The sequence below is a fragment of the Centruroides vittatus genome, unplaced genomic scaffold (genome assembly GCF_030686945.1).
Source record: "Centruroides vittatus isolate TY-2023 unplaced genomic scaffold, ASM3068694v2 contig_345, whole genome shotgun sequence".
In the NCBI taxonomy this organism is placed as follows: domain Eukaryota; kingdom Metazoa; phylum Arthropoda; class Arachnida; order Scorpiones; family Buthidae; genus Centruroides; species Centruroides vittatus.
The window spans coordinates 4,007,620-4,025,567 of record NW_027122170.1 but is presented as its reverse complement, the minus strand read 5'-3'; the positions used below and the strand labels follow the sequence as shown (position 1 = coordinate 4,025,567).

At 36.8% G+C, this 17,948-nt stretch overlaps 1 protein-coding gene across 1 annotated transcript; it reads left to right on the top strand.

Moving 5' to 3' along the window:
• Positions 1 to 1,653: 1,653 nt before the first annotated feature.
• Positions 1,654 to 8,617, top strand: LOC136974283 (homeobox protein CHOX-CAD-like). Its single transcript, XM_067269118.1, has 3 exons — positions 1,654 to 2,329; positions 7,874 to 8,412; positions 8,447 to 8,617. The coding sequence occupies exons 1-2, from the start codon at positions 1,729 to 1,731 to the stop codon at positions 8,185 to 8,187; spliced, it is 915 nt and encodes a 304-aa protein (XP_067125219.1). The 5' UTR covers positions 1,654 to 1,728; the 3' UTR covers positions 8,188 to 8,412; positions 8,447 to 8,617.
• The last annotated feature ends 9,331 nt before the right edge of the window (positions 8,618 to 17,948 follow it).

Genomic DNA, 17,948 nt, shown 5'->3' with positions numbered 1-17,948 from the left:
CTTATTTTCGATAATCGAAATTTAATTAATGTCTAGTTAGAAATTTAAAGAGAATGTGTTTGTCTCCGTAATATTTTTCAAAGAATTTTCAATTAGGCCTACTCATTTGTCTCCAGCATTTATAATACAATCTTTTCTAGACTTAACACAGTTTAATCCATATAATACTAAAGTTTACATTATTAAAATCTATATCCACACATATATAGAGTTTCTATTTATTAAAATAAAGAAAACACCGGCCCGAGACATTTACAAGACAAAGATGAACACGCATCTTCTGTTCGTAATTAGGGCACCCGACAATCTCGTTTTTAATCTACAAAAATAGAATAAAATTTTACATAGAATCATTATATTGGTCTTTTAATGTAATATAACCAATTTATACGTCAATATACGAGTGACATTTTCAATGTTTAGACACTTCTAGACCCATTTTTCACTCGTTCCGGAACTATCCCAGTTTTGACCAAGAACAATACGGGACACCCTTTTGTTTTGTGACTGCTAAATCATATTTACATCCTACGAAAAAATAATTTAGCATTTTATTACTACTTTCTCCCTAAATGATCTATAATTTTCGTTTAAAACTATGCATCTACGGTGCATATCTTTGGCGGAATTGCCTGTATTTTTAGTTATGTAACTTCGAATATATTCATTTTCCGTTGATTACACTTCGTAGTTTGCAACATTTTCGACGACAATTAGTGTTAAAAATGTCGCGTGACTAAAATTTTACACCGGAAAACACGGGTTGACTAGTACCCGGAGCTAAACCCAGGTTCTGGTTATTGTTTTGCACCTATGAACCTGGGGGAGAAGTAGAAGTTTTGCACGTGAGAACAAGGACTAGCCGAAAGGGGGGAGCCATGAGCACACGGGTACATAGGAAGTGTTAGTTTTATTATTTTACAACCCTTCTAACTCGCTTAATGGAATGTTTTACCCGTTGTTTCAACCTATGGAATAATCGCATACGTGTTAATTACTTTTCGCTTTTTAATTATTTTCGAAAATTACATCTTAAAAAAACCACACCTTTCGTGAAACGCTCGGAATGCATTTGGCTCTCTTCTATTAAATACACCACTTATCATTGATTAATTAATAAGTTAAAGCTTAATAAAACGTAAAACCCCCAAAAATTAATTAAGGGAAAAATTGGGTCAGTAGATACGACAAAACGCGAGAGACATCGTTACAGGAAGTGTAATTTGACAGTAAGAAGGTCTGAAGTATTAAAATCCTGTCTATAAATTAAAATTTTAACTTTTAGTATGAAATTTTTTTATAAATTCGACTTATTGGCCATGTTCGAACCTTAAAGCTGCATTCCGAAATGCCCTATTAAAGGCTAGCGTAGTTGATTAATCTAAACACAGAGATATTCCAAATGACTATAATTAAGCAGGTGTCTTCAGAGTGGCCACTCGGATTAATTTAAAATGAAATTAATTCCATCTGCAGATCTAAAAAAAAGAGTTTTTAATGTTTCTTACGTCTCTTCCAACACTAGATGCTAGGCCCCGCCTACCTACGTCGCTATTGGTTATTGGAGAGTGGGATCGTTCCTATTGGTGGTTTAGCGAGGACTTGGACTCACGCCTCCCGTCTCGGCTTCATTAATCAAAGTTTGCGTCTGTGTGACGTTAGGTAGCCAAACACAGTGAATGGGAGAATGGATTCTCTGTCTAACTTTTCCTACCTTCAATAACCAGTATGATATTGTACTGCAAGTCTCATTCGACCATGTTCTCTTCACCGAATCGCCATTCGAGTCAGACGGCTCCCTTTAATCCGTACAACTACGGATCTTCGTGCCCCAGCCAGGCGCAAACGGTGCATTACAGTGCTTCGCAAATATCTCCCGCGTCGGACTTGCAAGACCAGACCTATCAACAGAATAACGTTTCGTGGCATACCGCACCCGTTTATCCGGTCTCCACATGCGGAAGATCGACGGCTTTCGACGACTGGGGGCAGGCTCAAGGCTCCCCCCTTTCGGCTAGTCCTTGTTCTCACGTGCAAAACAATAACCAGAACCTGGGTTTAGCTCCGGGTACTAGTCAACCGTTTTACGGACAAACTTTCCAGCAGTACAGGCAACTGAATACATCTCCGGTGGCCGATTACGGGGCTGCCGGTCACGTGATTTCGGACATGGGCCACCATCCCAGTCCCGACACTACTCTGACTGTCTCTAGCGATCCCGAGTCTCCCAACGTCATCTCGGTCAGCACGGCCTCGGTCAGACCTCAACCGGCCAGAAGTCCCTACGAATGGATGAAAAAACCCTCCTACCAAAATCAGCAGAATCCTGGTGAGTCATAAAATAATAAAATATTAATTTAATTCTATAAACAATAGTTCGAGATTCGTGTGGGGGGGGTTCGAATTCGGTTCTATTTTAGCAAGGGTTCTGAATAAAAAGACGGAAAGCAAATGGGAAAAGTCTCATCCCACAGTCTTTAAAAATTTAAATTTCCAACTGTAGGGGAAGGACAGAAAATTCTTGTGTAGGCATTCTAACTAAAATTCAATTAAATCCTTTTGGGCATTTAAATAGGCCCGTAGAATACGAAAAGAACAACAGTAGAACCCTAAATACTGTATTTTCTAAGCTCTTTTTCAGTCCGTTGCCACCAAATTCTTTACAAGACAGCAACAACTCTACTGGGTTTTCATTTTTTAAAATTTATAACACTAAATTTTAAAAAATAAATAATTTGTATTCAAATCGAAGACTTGAAATTCGACGTTGTTAACTTCATAAAATAATAATAATTGATTATATTGGAAGTAAACAATAGGTAAAGTGTTCGAATGTGTAAAGTAGGGAGGTATCAAAATATGTGTGGCACGTGCAAGACCAATTCAAAGGTCTCGACATCGATGACAGGCGGCTCTTTGTTGACGCTAGTCGAGCCCAAGGCGAGCAATTTAGCTGCCAATTCCTGTCCTAAATGCCCTCCTCTCTCATTACCCTTGACTTTGTACTTTAGTTTCAGAGTCAAACCGGGCCCTTTTTCGGTGAAAACACGCGATTGTCACCAAAAGTATTCGGGTAGAAAGCTGAATTTTCTGGCTTTACACCATATTATTTTTTAGTTTATATAATATGTTATTACTTTCATTTATTTATTTCAATTTTATATGTCATTGTTTTGAACATTAGTAGCTTCGATTTTTTCAAAACAACGAAAAAATTAAGAAGTTTCTACAGTCAAACTGGATTTTATACTTTGTGTTATTATCTTAATAAAAGGGGGACTTGCTATTTTAGTCTTAAATCGGATGCAATTTGAAAACAGAAAAAAATACCATTCTAACTTATATAAAAAATGTGACAAGTTATAATGACGTGTTCAATATAGAAAAAAAGTTAATTGTTTAAAACAACACACAAAACACTGGCTATTTTTCTTATATATTTTAAATTTAGTCTGTAAGAAATCAATTTTCCGTGTTTTCTTCTGTTTTAATTTCTACAGTAGTAATAAGAACAATTGTAAAAACCGTATCTTTTATTAAGCAGTTGATTGTTTAATTAATTATAAATTCGTTCATGCAATTTTCAATTATGCTAATTTGATAAAGTTCTAATAAAGCTAGAAAATGAGGAGGTGATGATCTAAAGAATTAAAATTCCTAATTTTAAATGCCATCTTTAATATACCCCCGGGGGTCCTTAATTCCTCCAGGACCAACATCTCACTAAATGGTAGAATATAGACGATGAACTTCACCATTGTTACGAACGACTGTAAAAATAAGAAATTTCCCCACCCCATTATAATTGAGCGTGTCACGAACACGTCATAATACCTCTAACATTTAATTTCTTTATTTTGACACCTGTACTTCGATATAACCCTTTATATGCCATTCTAGGTATTTGATTAGTGCACTCGGAGAGGAGGCTTATTACCAAAAGGGGTCCACAAAAAAAGAAGAATAAAATGGGCCTTTAGGCCAACCACTTTCCAATATTGTAATCCAGTTACAATGGAGTTTAGGACTATTGCCGGGATGTGGTAAATTATCGAATTTTATAGTTAAGTGAAGATAATTAGCTTATATTTTGCTCTATAATCGAACACATAGACTAAACGTAAGCGCGAAGACGAAGCTATTGTTTCCTTGGTTATTGAATTATGCAAGTGTCAAAGCAACTGATTAAATTATTGATAAAGTAATTAAATATTCATTCGGTTTCGTAATTATTTATTAGAAAAGAAAATCTATCGGACAATTTCCTTTTTTAATTTTACATTCCACACTAAATCCTCGTCTAATTTTCGTCAATTGTTTATTACGCGATGTTACAAAGTGACGAAATAATTATTTGCCAATGTTTTTGTTTTAATATAAAATGCCTTATCATTAATTTGAAGGAAAAAAATATTTATAATTTCACACCATTAACTCGTCTAAGTGTGGCCCGTATTAAATTTGAATTACGTAAAATTCAGTATAGAAGGGACTTGCCGTGCGGTATAAGGAACAAAACAATGTCTAAGCGGGAGCTTCCAGTATGTAATTTTCATTCGACGTGTCTACGTCATTTTATAATCAAAATACGGCAAAACGCGTGCAAACCGGAATCTCCCGGTATCGAATACTATTTCCGTTTCGGACAGGTTTGGTTTAACTGTATATTTTTTACCAGCCCATTAATTTCTTCGTTATACTTTCATTTTTAACCAATGCTTTCTGTATTCGTTAATAATATAGAACTAAGTGGAATTTCTTTAATAAATTATGTATTACTTTATGCAGAGAAATTTTACTATTGTCTCTTGACGTGTAACGGGATTTTTTAAAATTTCATTTCGTTGCAGAGAACTGGGGATGTTTTTTTTCTATAATAGGATGGCCCGATCTGTATTGTTTCGGTTACGCTTATGGCAACGGATGTAGAGTTTTGCATTTACAAAATGGCGAATGTCGCGTACAAAATTAGAACAATTTCGAATACGCACCGTTCAGATTATTCATTACAACCGACTTCTGAACTACGCTGTACAGACATATTTACAGAAGTATTTTTTAAAAAAATGACAAATATGCGAGCTGCGCGAAAGACACACAATTCTATTGTGTATTACTTACGCAAAAATGCACATACAATGCTTAATTAGTGATAAATCTAAATAAATGAGTCATCTCACCCGACCCATCGGGTGAGATGACTCATTTATTTAGATTTGTAAACATTTTCTGTCTTTAAGAAAGTGTTTACGATTTAAAAGACATAGAAAGAAATGATTCTTCACTTCATGTTTCCGTTAGCTTTATTGTTCTTATTTTCATATTTTTATGAGTCTGGAAGAGGGTGGAGCCACATATTTATTATTAATTCGCCTCCTGTCGCGGTCGAGGGTGTTAATAATTCCAGATGTTGGCGATTGACTACGCGATCAATCCTTCGGGCGTGCGAGAGATCGAACCGATTAATTACGACCATCATCCAGTGTTATGGCACATTAAGAGCAATCGGCATTTCTGGGTATTTTCGTGCGATTTTGACCGGATAATCTTCGTTAAAAAACGTAATTAAAATCTATAAAAACTATGGGAAATTTTCAATATGTGTTTGGGGAGTGGATTTCTGCACAGGTTTAAGCCAATCCCTTACGTCAATGCGTATCCTTGCCCATAGAAAGCTACGATTTACCATTAAATATTTTAAATTCTAAAGTAAAATTTGTTAACTTTTAAATCGAAATCTTTAGAATATTTAGTTATTAACCGAGAAATCATTCAAGCTCAGTTTTTTGGGGTGGAATGGAGTGGCGTAAGTTGGAGTGTGGTGAGATTAATCACTTCTGTCTTCTCTAGCCTGAATTGTATTAAAATAAACACTTAAAACTTAAGAAAGATTATCTATTTATACATAAGCTAGCTTCTCTATTCGGCAATAAAACTCGAATGCACCCCGTTAAGTTTTCAGTTTTTTATGATAATTTCCGTCTCTTTTATACATTAAACAACGCGGGCGAAAACTATTTTACTTTATTTAATTGCATTCGCCATTATGGTGAGAAAATTGGCGATTTCCACGCTTCGATTGTATGGCAAATATTACGCAAACCGCAAGAATTGGCAGGTGTTTACAACGACAAGGATCCTTCGCCATTTTAAGTCGGACAATGCCTCCTGACAGCCCGAGCAATGGATGGGTAATAGAAAACGAACATAAAACTTTGTCTAATGACAGATTTTACTGCTTCCTCGCATTGTTGTCGGCCGGCGTGTGGCCGCAATTCTCGTACTTAACTCGGAATGGGGGGCATTGTCAACAAATTTACCAGATGCTCCTCTCCCCTTCCTTCTCGTTTGAATAATTCCGAATTTCTATCATTTGCACTCCTGTTTACCCGCGTGGCCATTTACTTATTAGTCTCGCTCGTTTAAAAAACACACGACAAACAATCGGCTGGGATATTTGGCGCGTTAACACCGGAATTAAATAACGGTGGGCGATTTCGTAGCTTTAAACACTCGGATTTCGTAGGGGAGAAAATGCTAAAGGAAAAACTATTTCGAGAAAAGTTTTTCTCTTGTTATGTTATCGCGATGTTAGGGGAAGAAGGGACCTTGTTTGTAAACCTATATCTGTATTCGAGGCTCGCAGACGTCATATTCTTCCCAAGAGAATCCGTGACTGCACGAAAGAAATCTTGGAGTAGAAATGGTGCCAGATCGGGTGCGGGTGAGATGATTGCATCGAACGACACAGCTACTTCGAAGACAGAGGCTAAACTGGGTCCACGCTTTGCATTAAAAGTCCATTATTTACCTAATTTTATCTTAATTTACTAACTTAAACACGTATAAATTGGTGAAATTTATCACCTTTCGGTTTGGCGCTCTCGATTATTCTAGTAAAAGACGTTTCTCGGCTCCGAATTGTATGGAAGTAAGTGATCAAAATGCTGGAAAAATTGGTAATAAAAGAAAAACTTTGATAAGTAAAGCGTGATACACGCGCACCATTCGAATCCCAAAGTGCGCGGAACGAGTAACAATGACAATTTGATATCTAGTTCAATTTGAATGAGTTCAATGAGGCAGAAAGGATGCATGGCGGCGTACGGGGTTAACCTTATGACGTATGAATAAATAGGGGGTAGTTACACGGGGGATATATTCCATTGCGTCCAAGTTTTGACGTCCGGTAAAAATAAACGACCGGTAGCTAGAAACGGAGAAAATTTACTGCTAACCCTCGGGGTACCGTAAACATCCACCGCTTGTCAGAATGTGGTGTATGGTCACACGGCTTCTGAGTTACATTCATTGGTCGAGATACAAAGAATGACTTTAACATAGTGTGACGTGTAACGCTTCTCTTTTTACATGTATATGTACATATATATATATATAACTCGCTATACGTTTAGGAGGAAGTTGTATGGAAAATTTTAGGTTTAGGAACCGAAAAAGTCGGTTTTTAATTTTGCTAGGCCTGCGCCTAATACGTGAACAAACAGAGGTTTTGCGATAGCGATCGATTTGTTATCGCTGGCGTCGGACCACCAACACCCGATACCAAACAAAGATACGTTTTCCGATAGGAAACAGCGAGATGACGGGTCGGTGGCTTTGATAGAATCGCGCGACATGTTGACATAAGATTGCCTCGCACCATCGTATAGTTGCCTGGAGACTTCGTTATCACGTGACACGCCGACTTTTTCGTTTCGTGTCAATGTTTTTTACTGTCAATAACGATACTTTTTAAATAGAAAGGCGAATTTCGGAAGCCGGCAATCCGTTCCGAGATTTACGGACAATTTGACGGGCGTAGAAATTTGGAGTTAAATTAAATTGTGGTTTAAACGAAACTTTATATTTTCAGGTAAAACCAGAACGAAAGATAAGTACAGGGTGGTTTATACAGATCATCAGCGATTGGAATTGGAAAAGGAGTTCCATTACAGTCGCTACATCACAATACGAAGAAAATCGGAACTTGCCTCCATGTTAGGTTTATCGGAACGACAAGTTAAAATCTGGTTCCAGAACAGAAGAGCCAAGGAGAGGAAACAGGCCAAGAAACGGGAGGAGATCATGCAGAAAGAGAAAGACCAAGTCCATCAAATTCACGCGGCTAACACGCTAGCCGCCATGAGCAAATCTCTTATCAATCTAGAAACCGGACAGTGTTCCTAAAAACCACCGCCGAGATCGCCCCTTGTGTGACGTCACGATAACTAGTCACGTGTTTGGAGGAAAGATAGACTACTGTTTTTCTATTAGAAGTGAAATATGTTTATTGCAGGCTGTGTATGGAAATTTCGTTGTTGATATCGATATCGGATTGCCGCTAGTAATTATATATATATATAAATTGTTGATACAACGATTCGGTTCTTTATCGTAGACACGACCCTTCGTGTTTATTATCCCACGCGAAAACATAATATTTTAGCGTAATATAATTATGTAACGTGTTCATTTGTTATCACCGAAGGCTAAAATTTGGGCTACTCGAAATTAACTCGTATTACGTTTCACGCTTTATAAACAGAAGATTAAACATTCGCAATCTTTTATGCTAATATATTCAATTTAAATGGCTCCTGTCAGTTGTGAAAATGATCCCAACAGTAGTGTGGCAACGAGTTTTTCCTCGGCGTATTTACAACCATTAATAAGTGTACGCTACCCGAAGTACAGTACGTGATTAGGTATTAAATACAGTACCTAACACCTGCGTTATTACGTACTGTACCTCACGTATGAGCCTATGTGAAGCATTGACCATTCGATTCGTGGAGATACGCTGGATTTTGCACGGTAGGCTTATTTTCCAGGCAATTTGTACAGTTCATTACACAAGGAAGCGTATAAAATGCAAGACGTCTCCACTCCTTATCCACGAATAGGTATAACATTGGTAATATAAACTGCAATATGTTTAATTCCCCCGGCGCCAATTCTATTATTTAGAAGTTATATTAGTTCGAATTTTTACTGGATATCGACTTAAAACATTTCCATGCACAGAATATTCGTCAAAGTGAGCAATCTGCTGTTTGTGTAAAATAAAATTACCCGCATTACAATTTGTAATCATTTGCTCAGACAAATGAGATTATAAAAAGGAACAATTTCATCCGTGCACACGCGTATTAATGTTTAGATTAATTACATACAACATCACGAAATCATTTAAATTCGCTGGTTGTATTCTATAATCTATACAGAAAACACTGCAACTAGTACCTTACGTTTGTTTAGATTTTAACTAAAAACAAGGGATGAACAATGAGGAACTTAATCTTGAACGACAAAGGAGATAAAATTACGAATAATATTTTAATAACAGACGATAATATAATTGAAAATCACATTTAAGTCTTCAATTCGAGACTACACTTTTGATTTCCTCCCCCTTTCTATCATCTCGAGTTCGCTGTGTGTTCGTCTTGCGTATCGACCGAATGACGTTCTTTGCCATTTGGCTACCCTAAAATAAGTTAAAACGAAAATCTTGTCGTCGTAAACCAAAGATTATTGAGTTTTTAATCTAAAATTCGTGCCATTAAACTTGTATTATCGAAGACAAATGAGTAAAATCAGTCGTTCCATCGAAATTATATCGAATATAACGTTACACCCTTGTAAAATAGTTATCCTATTTTTAACAAAAGACGAATTTAAGATCCCGGGTTCGGGTTCCTACATTTATGGATTCGGTAACAGAACTTAATACGCTGTAATAAGCATAAGAAATCCAATTCGGATCGAATGTAATTAAGTTAACTAGAAATAACTCGTTCATCGATGTATATAATTCGTGTTTATTGTTTCCTCCATTTGGACGAGTTGTTTCCATCTACGAGTCGATTTTATTTCAAATTACTGCCGTATAATTTTAAAAACGACCTTATATATTTCAAATTTACAGTAAAATATTTCGTTTTCTATAAGTGAGTACGCATCGCACTAAAATCCGACTAGTAACTACCGTAGATTAACGTTATTTTGTGTTAATGGAAACATTGTAACGGCTAAAAATTCCTTAAAATGGTCGATTTTAACCAGAAGAGTTATAATTTTGAACCCCTGTACAATTCTGTGCATTGTTTTTAAAAATAAAAATTGTTGTAACAATCTAATTCGGGTATTATTACTTCATTCAGAATTTCAGATTTCACCCGCATTTTACAATTTTATTTTATTAATTGGTCAATTTATATCATTAAAAATTCTGTATTTTTATTATTTATTCCAATTGTTGAATCATTAAAATATCTTTGTACAATTGTTGATTTTTTGTTTGTTTTTTTTTAATTTCTTGGGTATTCGAGCAATAATTAGAATAATATACTCCGAACAGCATTCTCCAAGAACATCACCTCCTATACCAGGGGTGGACAAACTACGGCTATTCTACACGCTTATTGATGCTATTCCTCTATATATATATATAGAGGAATAGCATAAAGTATATAGATTATGTATAAATTATCGTTTCAGTATAGGATATGGCTCTCACATCGCTCCTATGGTGACAAGGTTTGGCCATCCCTGCTATGTATAGAGCCTTTTAACTGAACTTCTGACGAGTTTATCGAGTGTTTGCTATTGGTCAAAGAATAACGAATCTCTGCTGTATATATTGAAGTGATGGGATAAGACAATGCAACATCCAGGCGATCTGTCAACGGTGATTTTCTATGGAAAACTGGACTCTTACTAAGTTGTATCCGCTATTTATAATTAATACTAAGTTAAAACTCGCTGACTCTATGTGATATACGACATTGGTGCCGTCTGAAGATGAATGAGGTAAACCTACAACACGGATATAAAGCCTTGCGAGAGCCTATCGTGGATATCAAACCTGTACGAGGTAGACATACAATGTGGATGTCTCGATATTCACATTGTAGGTCTATCGCACACATTTTCTCTTTAAGTTTTCAAGGTATTGACAAGGGTAGAAAGATATTAAACACAAGAAATGAAGTATCATTTTCGTCTATTGCTTCGCCTACATCTAAAAGAAATAACGAATTAAATCAACAGATTAAATGCAATTTTACACTGGCATTAAAACAACAGCATTTAAAAAAATGTTTCATTAACATTTCTTTAAATAGAACCATGTCAATTGGTTAATTTTAAAATTACCGCGCGAAACTATTAGCAAACTAATTTACATACGTAAATTACGCAAGGATGTGTGAAATTACAAATAAAATTTTGCAAAACAATATGAGACATTAATAAAAAGAAAAACGTCATCCTTATAAAACTATTTATATCGTAAATCAATGCTAATACGCGATTATTATTTTGAAAGTTTCCCGATAAACAAACGTTATTGTTTAATTATTAGTTTCGTATACGCGTAGGGTTGATTCGATGGGCCTCTGGGCCTACCCGAAGGCCCATCGAATCAACATTACCGACCATATTCATCAGTAAAGTTTCGTTTTTTTTTTATATATATTTTATTAAGGCTAGACTGGCTAGAAAGGAACTGCGCTTTCTCAGTATGGATATACTCGTCATACAGAGCATACACTATGTGTAAATACCTTAATTTATTACTTAGTTTAAGGGAATTATGCGCCCGTAATGTACTGTACCAGATGCATTCGAGTTATAACACCCGGTTTTTTTTCTCGGGACTGGAAACAGATAGGAACATGCGGTTTGTTTTAAAATACGCCTGCACTCGTGACAGAGATGGCAGAACTGTACGGCACGCAGAACTCTAGCGGTAGCGGCGAGAGTGCGGACTGTTTTTGATACTTAAAATGGCGACATTTTTGTGCCATCTCTGTCACGCATTCGCAACTAGTGCCGGCGTATTTTAAAACAAACCGCATGTTTCTATCTGTTTCCAGTCCCGAGAAAAAAAACCGGGTGTTATAACTCGAACGAACCTCGTAATGTAATGCGAGCTGAATGTATTAATATAATGTAAATATATGATCGGTCAAAAAAATGACCCCCCCAGACCCCAAAAATTTTATTGGGGTCTTGGGGGGTCATTTTTGGACTCGGGGAATTTCGAAACATCGAGAAATTATAAAAATTCGGGGTTTTTTTTCCGTGTGTATGGATGTTGATGTGTTTGTGGGGTGCACGATTTTGTTCGCCCTCTTTGAAGCTTAACAACTCCTGTGCTTTTTGTCGAAAATTTGCGAAATTTTACAGGGAGATTTTTGTATTAGGAGGGTCGAGGATATTAAATATTGGTGGTTAAAGCTCGAGAGGGTGGGGAGATAAAGGGGATTGTGGGTCTGACTTATTAGTATTTACAATTTATTTTTAAATAAAACCCTTCTCTACCCTCAAAATTAAGCTTTTTGCCAGTTTTTAATAATTTATAATATGAAAAGTTTTTAAAATTAAATCTCTTAACAGATGGCACCACACGTAATTTAAACTTTTTTTGCCGGAAAAGTTACGCCACTCGTTGCTGGATTTTTTTAATTAATAAATGAGATATAAGTTTATTTATACGAATACAGAAATAATTAACACACGTTTCCATGCAATTTTTATGTTAATATAAAATTAATTCCACATTTTTTCCACCGCATCCCGAAACCGAAAGCGATCAAAGAAAGTTCTTTAAATGGATTATCGAATTTTAAACCGTACAAAAAAGTTAATTTTAAAGGCTATTAACGGTAAGTTACGTGCCATTTTATATGCCGTTAAACTTTGAAATAGTATAACTCTAGCAATTACATCAATTTCAGTTAATTTCCATAAATAGGCTACTCTCTTTCACGTCTTAATTAATGATTTTTGCTCTTACAAAATAAAAAGAAAAGATTTCCGAGTAATTTTCATTTTAAACTCTACAAAATTAGATTCTTTCTGTCAGTTTGCTCGTCTCGTTTAATTTTCCCGGCGCTTGATTATCGTTTACTCGCCTTAGATCCACACACACACACACACTGATGCAGTCAATCAACTTTACAACCCCGAACTGTGGTCATAAAATCATTAATTTGGTCCCTCGGAAAGGCATCGAATGCTAACCAAAAATTAAGCATACGAAATGTTTGGTAATTATAATCGATACGCCGAAATGCTCTTATTTTTCCACATCTTAGAACGTGGGCCGACGTTTCCCCCTCCCAAAAAATGCAAATTGTTTACACATATTTGTCGTATTATTTAACAATCACTCGATACTCCTTTTATTGGAAAAAAATGAAAAATCCGACCTATCTCTTACATCAGATGTTTGCTGCTAGATAAGACCGGCGCCACCCGCAGACAAACAACACTTTTGCAAGTGCGCTCCGCCCACCGGGGAGCCCGCAGTAGGCTTAAACAGAGGAGCCAATCGCCATCGGTTGTCTCGCTAATGATTTCGTGGCGGGGGGGAAAGAAATGAAAAAACACGCCTCGTAAAACGTCCGTCAACGTCTGGTCTAGATGGCATAATTTAAGAGAAAGATGATAGCTTACGAGATCTCGTTCGAAGCCTGACGTCACCTCTGTAAATCCCCACCGATGCTATATAGCTGTCAAACGTAATGTTTTTATGAGGGTAGAGCAGTTAACAAGAGGGCCATTAACTCGGTACAGATATAAAGAGAACCAAGTGTTTGGGGGAAGGGCTGGCTGGCTTCTTTTATCTCCCCCACCTCTCTCGATGTTGTCTCATAATTAGGTGGCTTGAGCTATACGTGAAACGTTCATTTGACCTTTTGCCCGCAATATCTGGTTTAGAGCTAAGTTTCGGCCAATCCTATTGATTGGTAGAGAATCGCGGATGATTACTTCCATCTCCTTCTTTTATTAGAATAAAATTAATTTGGATTAATTGTCTGTACGTAACCTTTTATTAAATCGACTGCGTCAAAATGTTAAAATGTCTGATTAGATTAGGCGAATTCAAATATTTTACGTGATAATAAAAAATAAACAGATAAGAAAATACCTCGTGTGGTATTCACCGGACAGACGAGTCTTAACCTAAAAAACCGTAAAGAAAAACAAATTAAACCTCCCTGTATACTCGGGTAATAGGAGGATCAAATTCGTTATTAAACCGAATAAAATAAAAGTATGCCTACTCGGAACTACCCTATCTTGTCCAATAGAAATTTAAGTTGAGGTTAACTTATATAAAATGTGCTTTTCTGTGTCGATGAAACTAGGAATAAACGTTTATTTATTTGTTATTTTAGTGACTCTTTTAAGTTCGTAAGATAATGTAAATCAATATTTCCCAACGGGGTCGGTAAAACTTGGCAAATATAAAAAATATTAAGAATTTTACACACCGTTTGCTCTTAAATAAATGTATAAAGGTATCTTTTAAAGCTATGGTATATATATATATAAGGTATATACATATAATATTGAAAGGGGTCTATGCACCGAAGTGTTAGGAACCGTCGATGTACAGCATAATACTTTTTCAAATGTATTTAAACACACTTGGCCAGATGTTTTATCCTATTCTACATCCCAAAGCCTTTATTCTGTAGGCCATTTACATTATTTTTTTGACAGAATAATGCTTCAAATTATTATATAAAACATGCCATGCAATTTCTAACACAAAATGAACTTATATATAATTTAATATATTTAATTATAATTTAAACAATATAGAATTAATGGAAATTAAACAATATCATTAATTATACGGTATGAGAATGAATTTTAAAAAGTTCATTTTGTGGTAATTACAACACCAATCTGGTGGGAACTTTAGGATCCATGGACTCATTGCAGTGGCGCGTTATCACGTGGTCAAAAAGGGGTCCCTACCAGTACGGGGCTCATTTGAACCCCGTATTGGTAGGGGCCCCTTAATACGTTTATTAACTCGGGTGGATGAAAGAGAAGTGTCGGTCTCTTAGATCATTCGACAGTTGTAAAATCCTTATTGGTGCCTCAGATAAGACTTCTCCGGCTATTGTGATTTTTTTTTTTATTTGGTAGAATTTTTATTTGATTTTTATCGTGTCCTGTTTGATTTAATGGCCCGAGAATTTAAAACAAACTCCGAATCCGGTTCAAATTTCTTACAAAACCAATCAGAAAATGTTTGATCGTATGTAACCTCGCGCCATCTCTAGGTAGAAATCTGAATCTATTTGGCCAGTCACCTGGTAAAACGGGTTTAACCCTTCGATGCACCTTGTATCGTACCTATCAAAGGCGTAGAGTTACTATTTTAAGTTCTTTTCTGCTTTGTATCGTTCCTGATACATTTTTATTCCTGTGAATAGTCGTCGTAGGGGCCCTTAATGCTGTTAAGCTCTGAAAATGGTAAGTACTGTAATTTTCAATAAAACGTAGGCATATTATTTTTTATTATGAATATATTCATTTTAAATTAATATGTTTATTGATATTTACGAATTTGAGTATATTTACGTATAATTTATATTATACAATAATTTAGCAAGTCGATTCTTATATTTATATTATTATTTCTTTCAAATTATATTTAAATAGTTTAAGTGAAAGATGTGAAAGTAGTAAAAAATAAAAATACATTGTTCGTTCGTATTTAATCAAGGTATAATTTGTTTTTATAAGTTTCAATATGTATCATTATAGCTTTTTGATTTGAATAAAACAACACAGCTCCTTTTCTAACTTTTTGTTAACACGTGTTCGTCTTACTGATTACGAGTTCACTCCATATATTTCGATAGAGGCGCTACGGTCGGTCTCAGTCAGCCCATGTGTTTCTGCAGCTAGATCTTTGTCGACAAGGTAGCTTACCGCTCTGGAGAACCCGGGATCGAATCCGGGTCGAAAAATCCCCAGGTGTTTTTCGGAGTGGTCCGTCCGGATGTGTCTGGTCCCGTTTCACGCCTCACGGCCGCCCCATTGTGGGCCTGGCCGAACCCATAATAGGTTTGCTAAAAGAGGCCCTCTTAATGCCCACAGGGCGGAACAGTTTTAAAAAAAGCTAGACGCTTGTCAATCTTTCGGCGCGTTCGTTAATAGCGGCGGCGCCACTGCGGGAGTGCTCTGCTGTTCGTAGGCATTTAAGAACCACAGTGAAAGAAAAAAGATGGCGGCGCCCGTACTATCGATAGTATCGTAATTGAGGGATCTACGATTTTAAAATATGCGTTCTTAGAAGAAGAGTCTCAATTGTAAAATTCAACCATAAAATGGATTGTCTTGCCAACAGAGCATTCAAAGTAGCCACGAAAAAAATTAGAATGCTCGTTACCATTCGAAAAAAATTCGAGAAGACACATCACCAGATGCCCTAATTTGCGCTTTCACAACTTCTAAATTTTCATTCATAAAACCATATAATGGATCCCCGAAATGAAACTGAGCCATGGAGGACGCCATGTTGCTTTCCGCAGTAAACTATTATTACCAGCGGCCATTTTGGCGCTCACTCTGGCTGAAATATAAGAACTCGTTCCGCAGTAATTTTTAAATCGAAGCCGCTTGCTCGGACGAGCTGGCCACGTGGAGTTTTCCGGGTTTTCTCCACGTCTGTAACGCCTAAATAGGAGTCAGTTTTCTTTAAGAAGACTTGCCGGAAAGCATCCCCCAGGCATATCGCCCAAGTGTTGCGTTGCCATAACTTAACAAACACATTTAACGTATAAAGAGTTCGACAACATTGATAGTACGATAAACAAATGATAAACGTGCTATTTTACTCTTCGAATCAAGTAAAATGGTTTGTAACTACGACCCGAAACTGATACCAATCCTGTTGCCGACCTTGGACCGGATGGCCTCAAGGTGACGTCACAGCCTACCACTCTGGGGGGACCTGGGTTCGAATCCGGACGAGTCGATAAATTCCCAGGAATTTTTTAGGGTGGCTGTCCGGATGTGTCGGGCCCGTCTCTCACTATCCGTCGCTCCATTATGGGTCTGGCCGAACCCATAATGGGCTTGCTAAAAGAGGCTCTCTTAGTGCCCGTAGGGCAGAAAGAGTTTTTTAAAAAACGTTGTCGTAATTGGCGCTGTTTGCCGTTGCGACATAATTTAGAACTAATGCTCGTTGTGGAGCTAGAGTTTTCTTTGGGAACCACTAAACACAACAAACTAAGTAGTTCCGTGAAATTGTGTTCGTGACAAGTCCAGTTTTTAGTGTATGCAGATTGCATACTCCAGATAATTAAAACAACTTAATTAGCAAAAACTAATTTTTAAAAAACGATTGTCCCCTGTACACAAAATAACTGCACGAATAGATGGTGGAAAAATCGCGCAGATATTCATTTCCACGGTGTTACCAGCTTTCATAAGGCTCGGTAGAAGCAAGCCGTCAGGTAAGAACGAACGGCTTAACAAAGTGAACCTTAGGTAATACTGAAATTACAACACCTTCTGGCTATCCGAATTCACATTTTATTAAAAAAACTAAAGATGTACGCGTCATCCGGACAAAATATGAATATGTCCAAAAACCTCACAGATACAGAAAGTGCGTTTTTGGACGGCCGATGGCCGAGCGGTAAAGGTGGCAGCCTACCGCTCTGGGGGACCCGGGATCGAATCCGAACGGGTCGAATAATCCCCAGGAATTTTTCGGGGGGTGGTCCGTTCGGATATGTCGGGCCCCGTCCCTCACCATCCGGTCGCCCCATTGTGGGCCTGGCTGAACCCATAATGGGCCTACTAAAAGAGGCCCTCTTAGTGCCCACAGGGCGGAAAGAGTTAAAAAAAAAAAAAAAAAAAAAAAAGATACAGAAAGTGCCGTTAAGCATGCGTATATCAATCGTTTGTAAATTATTACCGTTTTATCTTAGATGTACACGAAACACAATCTTCATTCAAAGACTACATTTTATCAATAAATCATAATTATTTCGCAATGGAAACTCGTGATATCGGGGACGTCGGGAAATCGTTCTTCACCACTGTAACCACTGGTGACAAGAATTTTCATTATACAGTATACAGTTTTGGTATCGGTGCTAATGTCATTTTTAATGAAACAATAT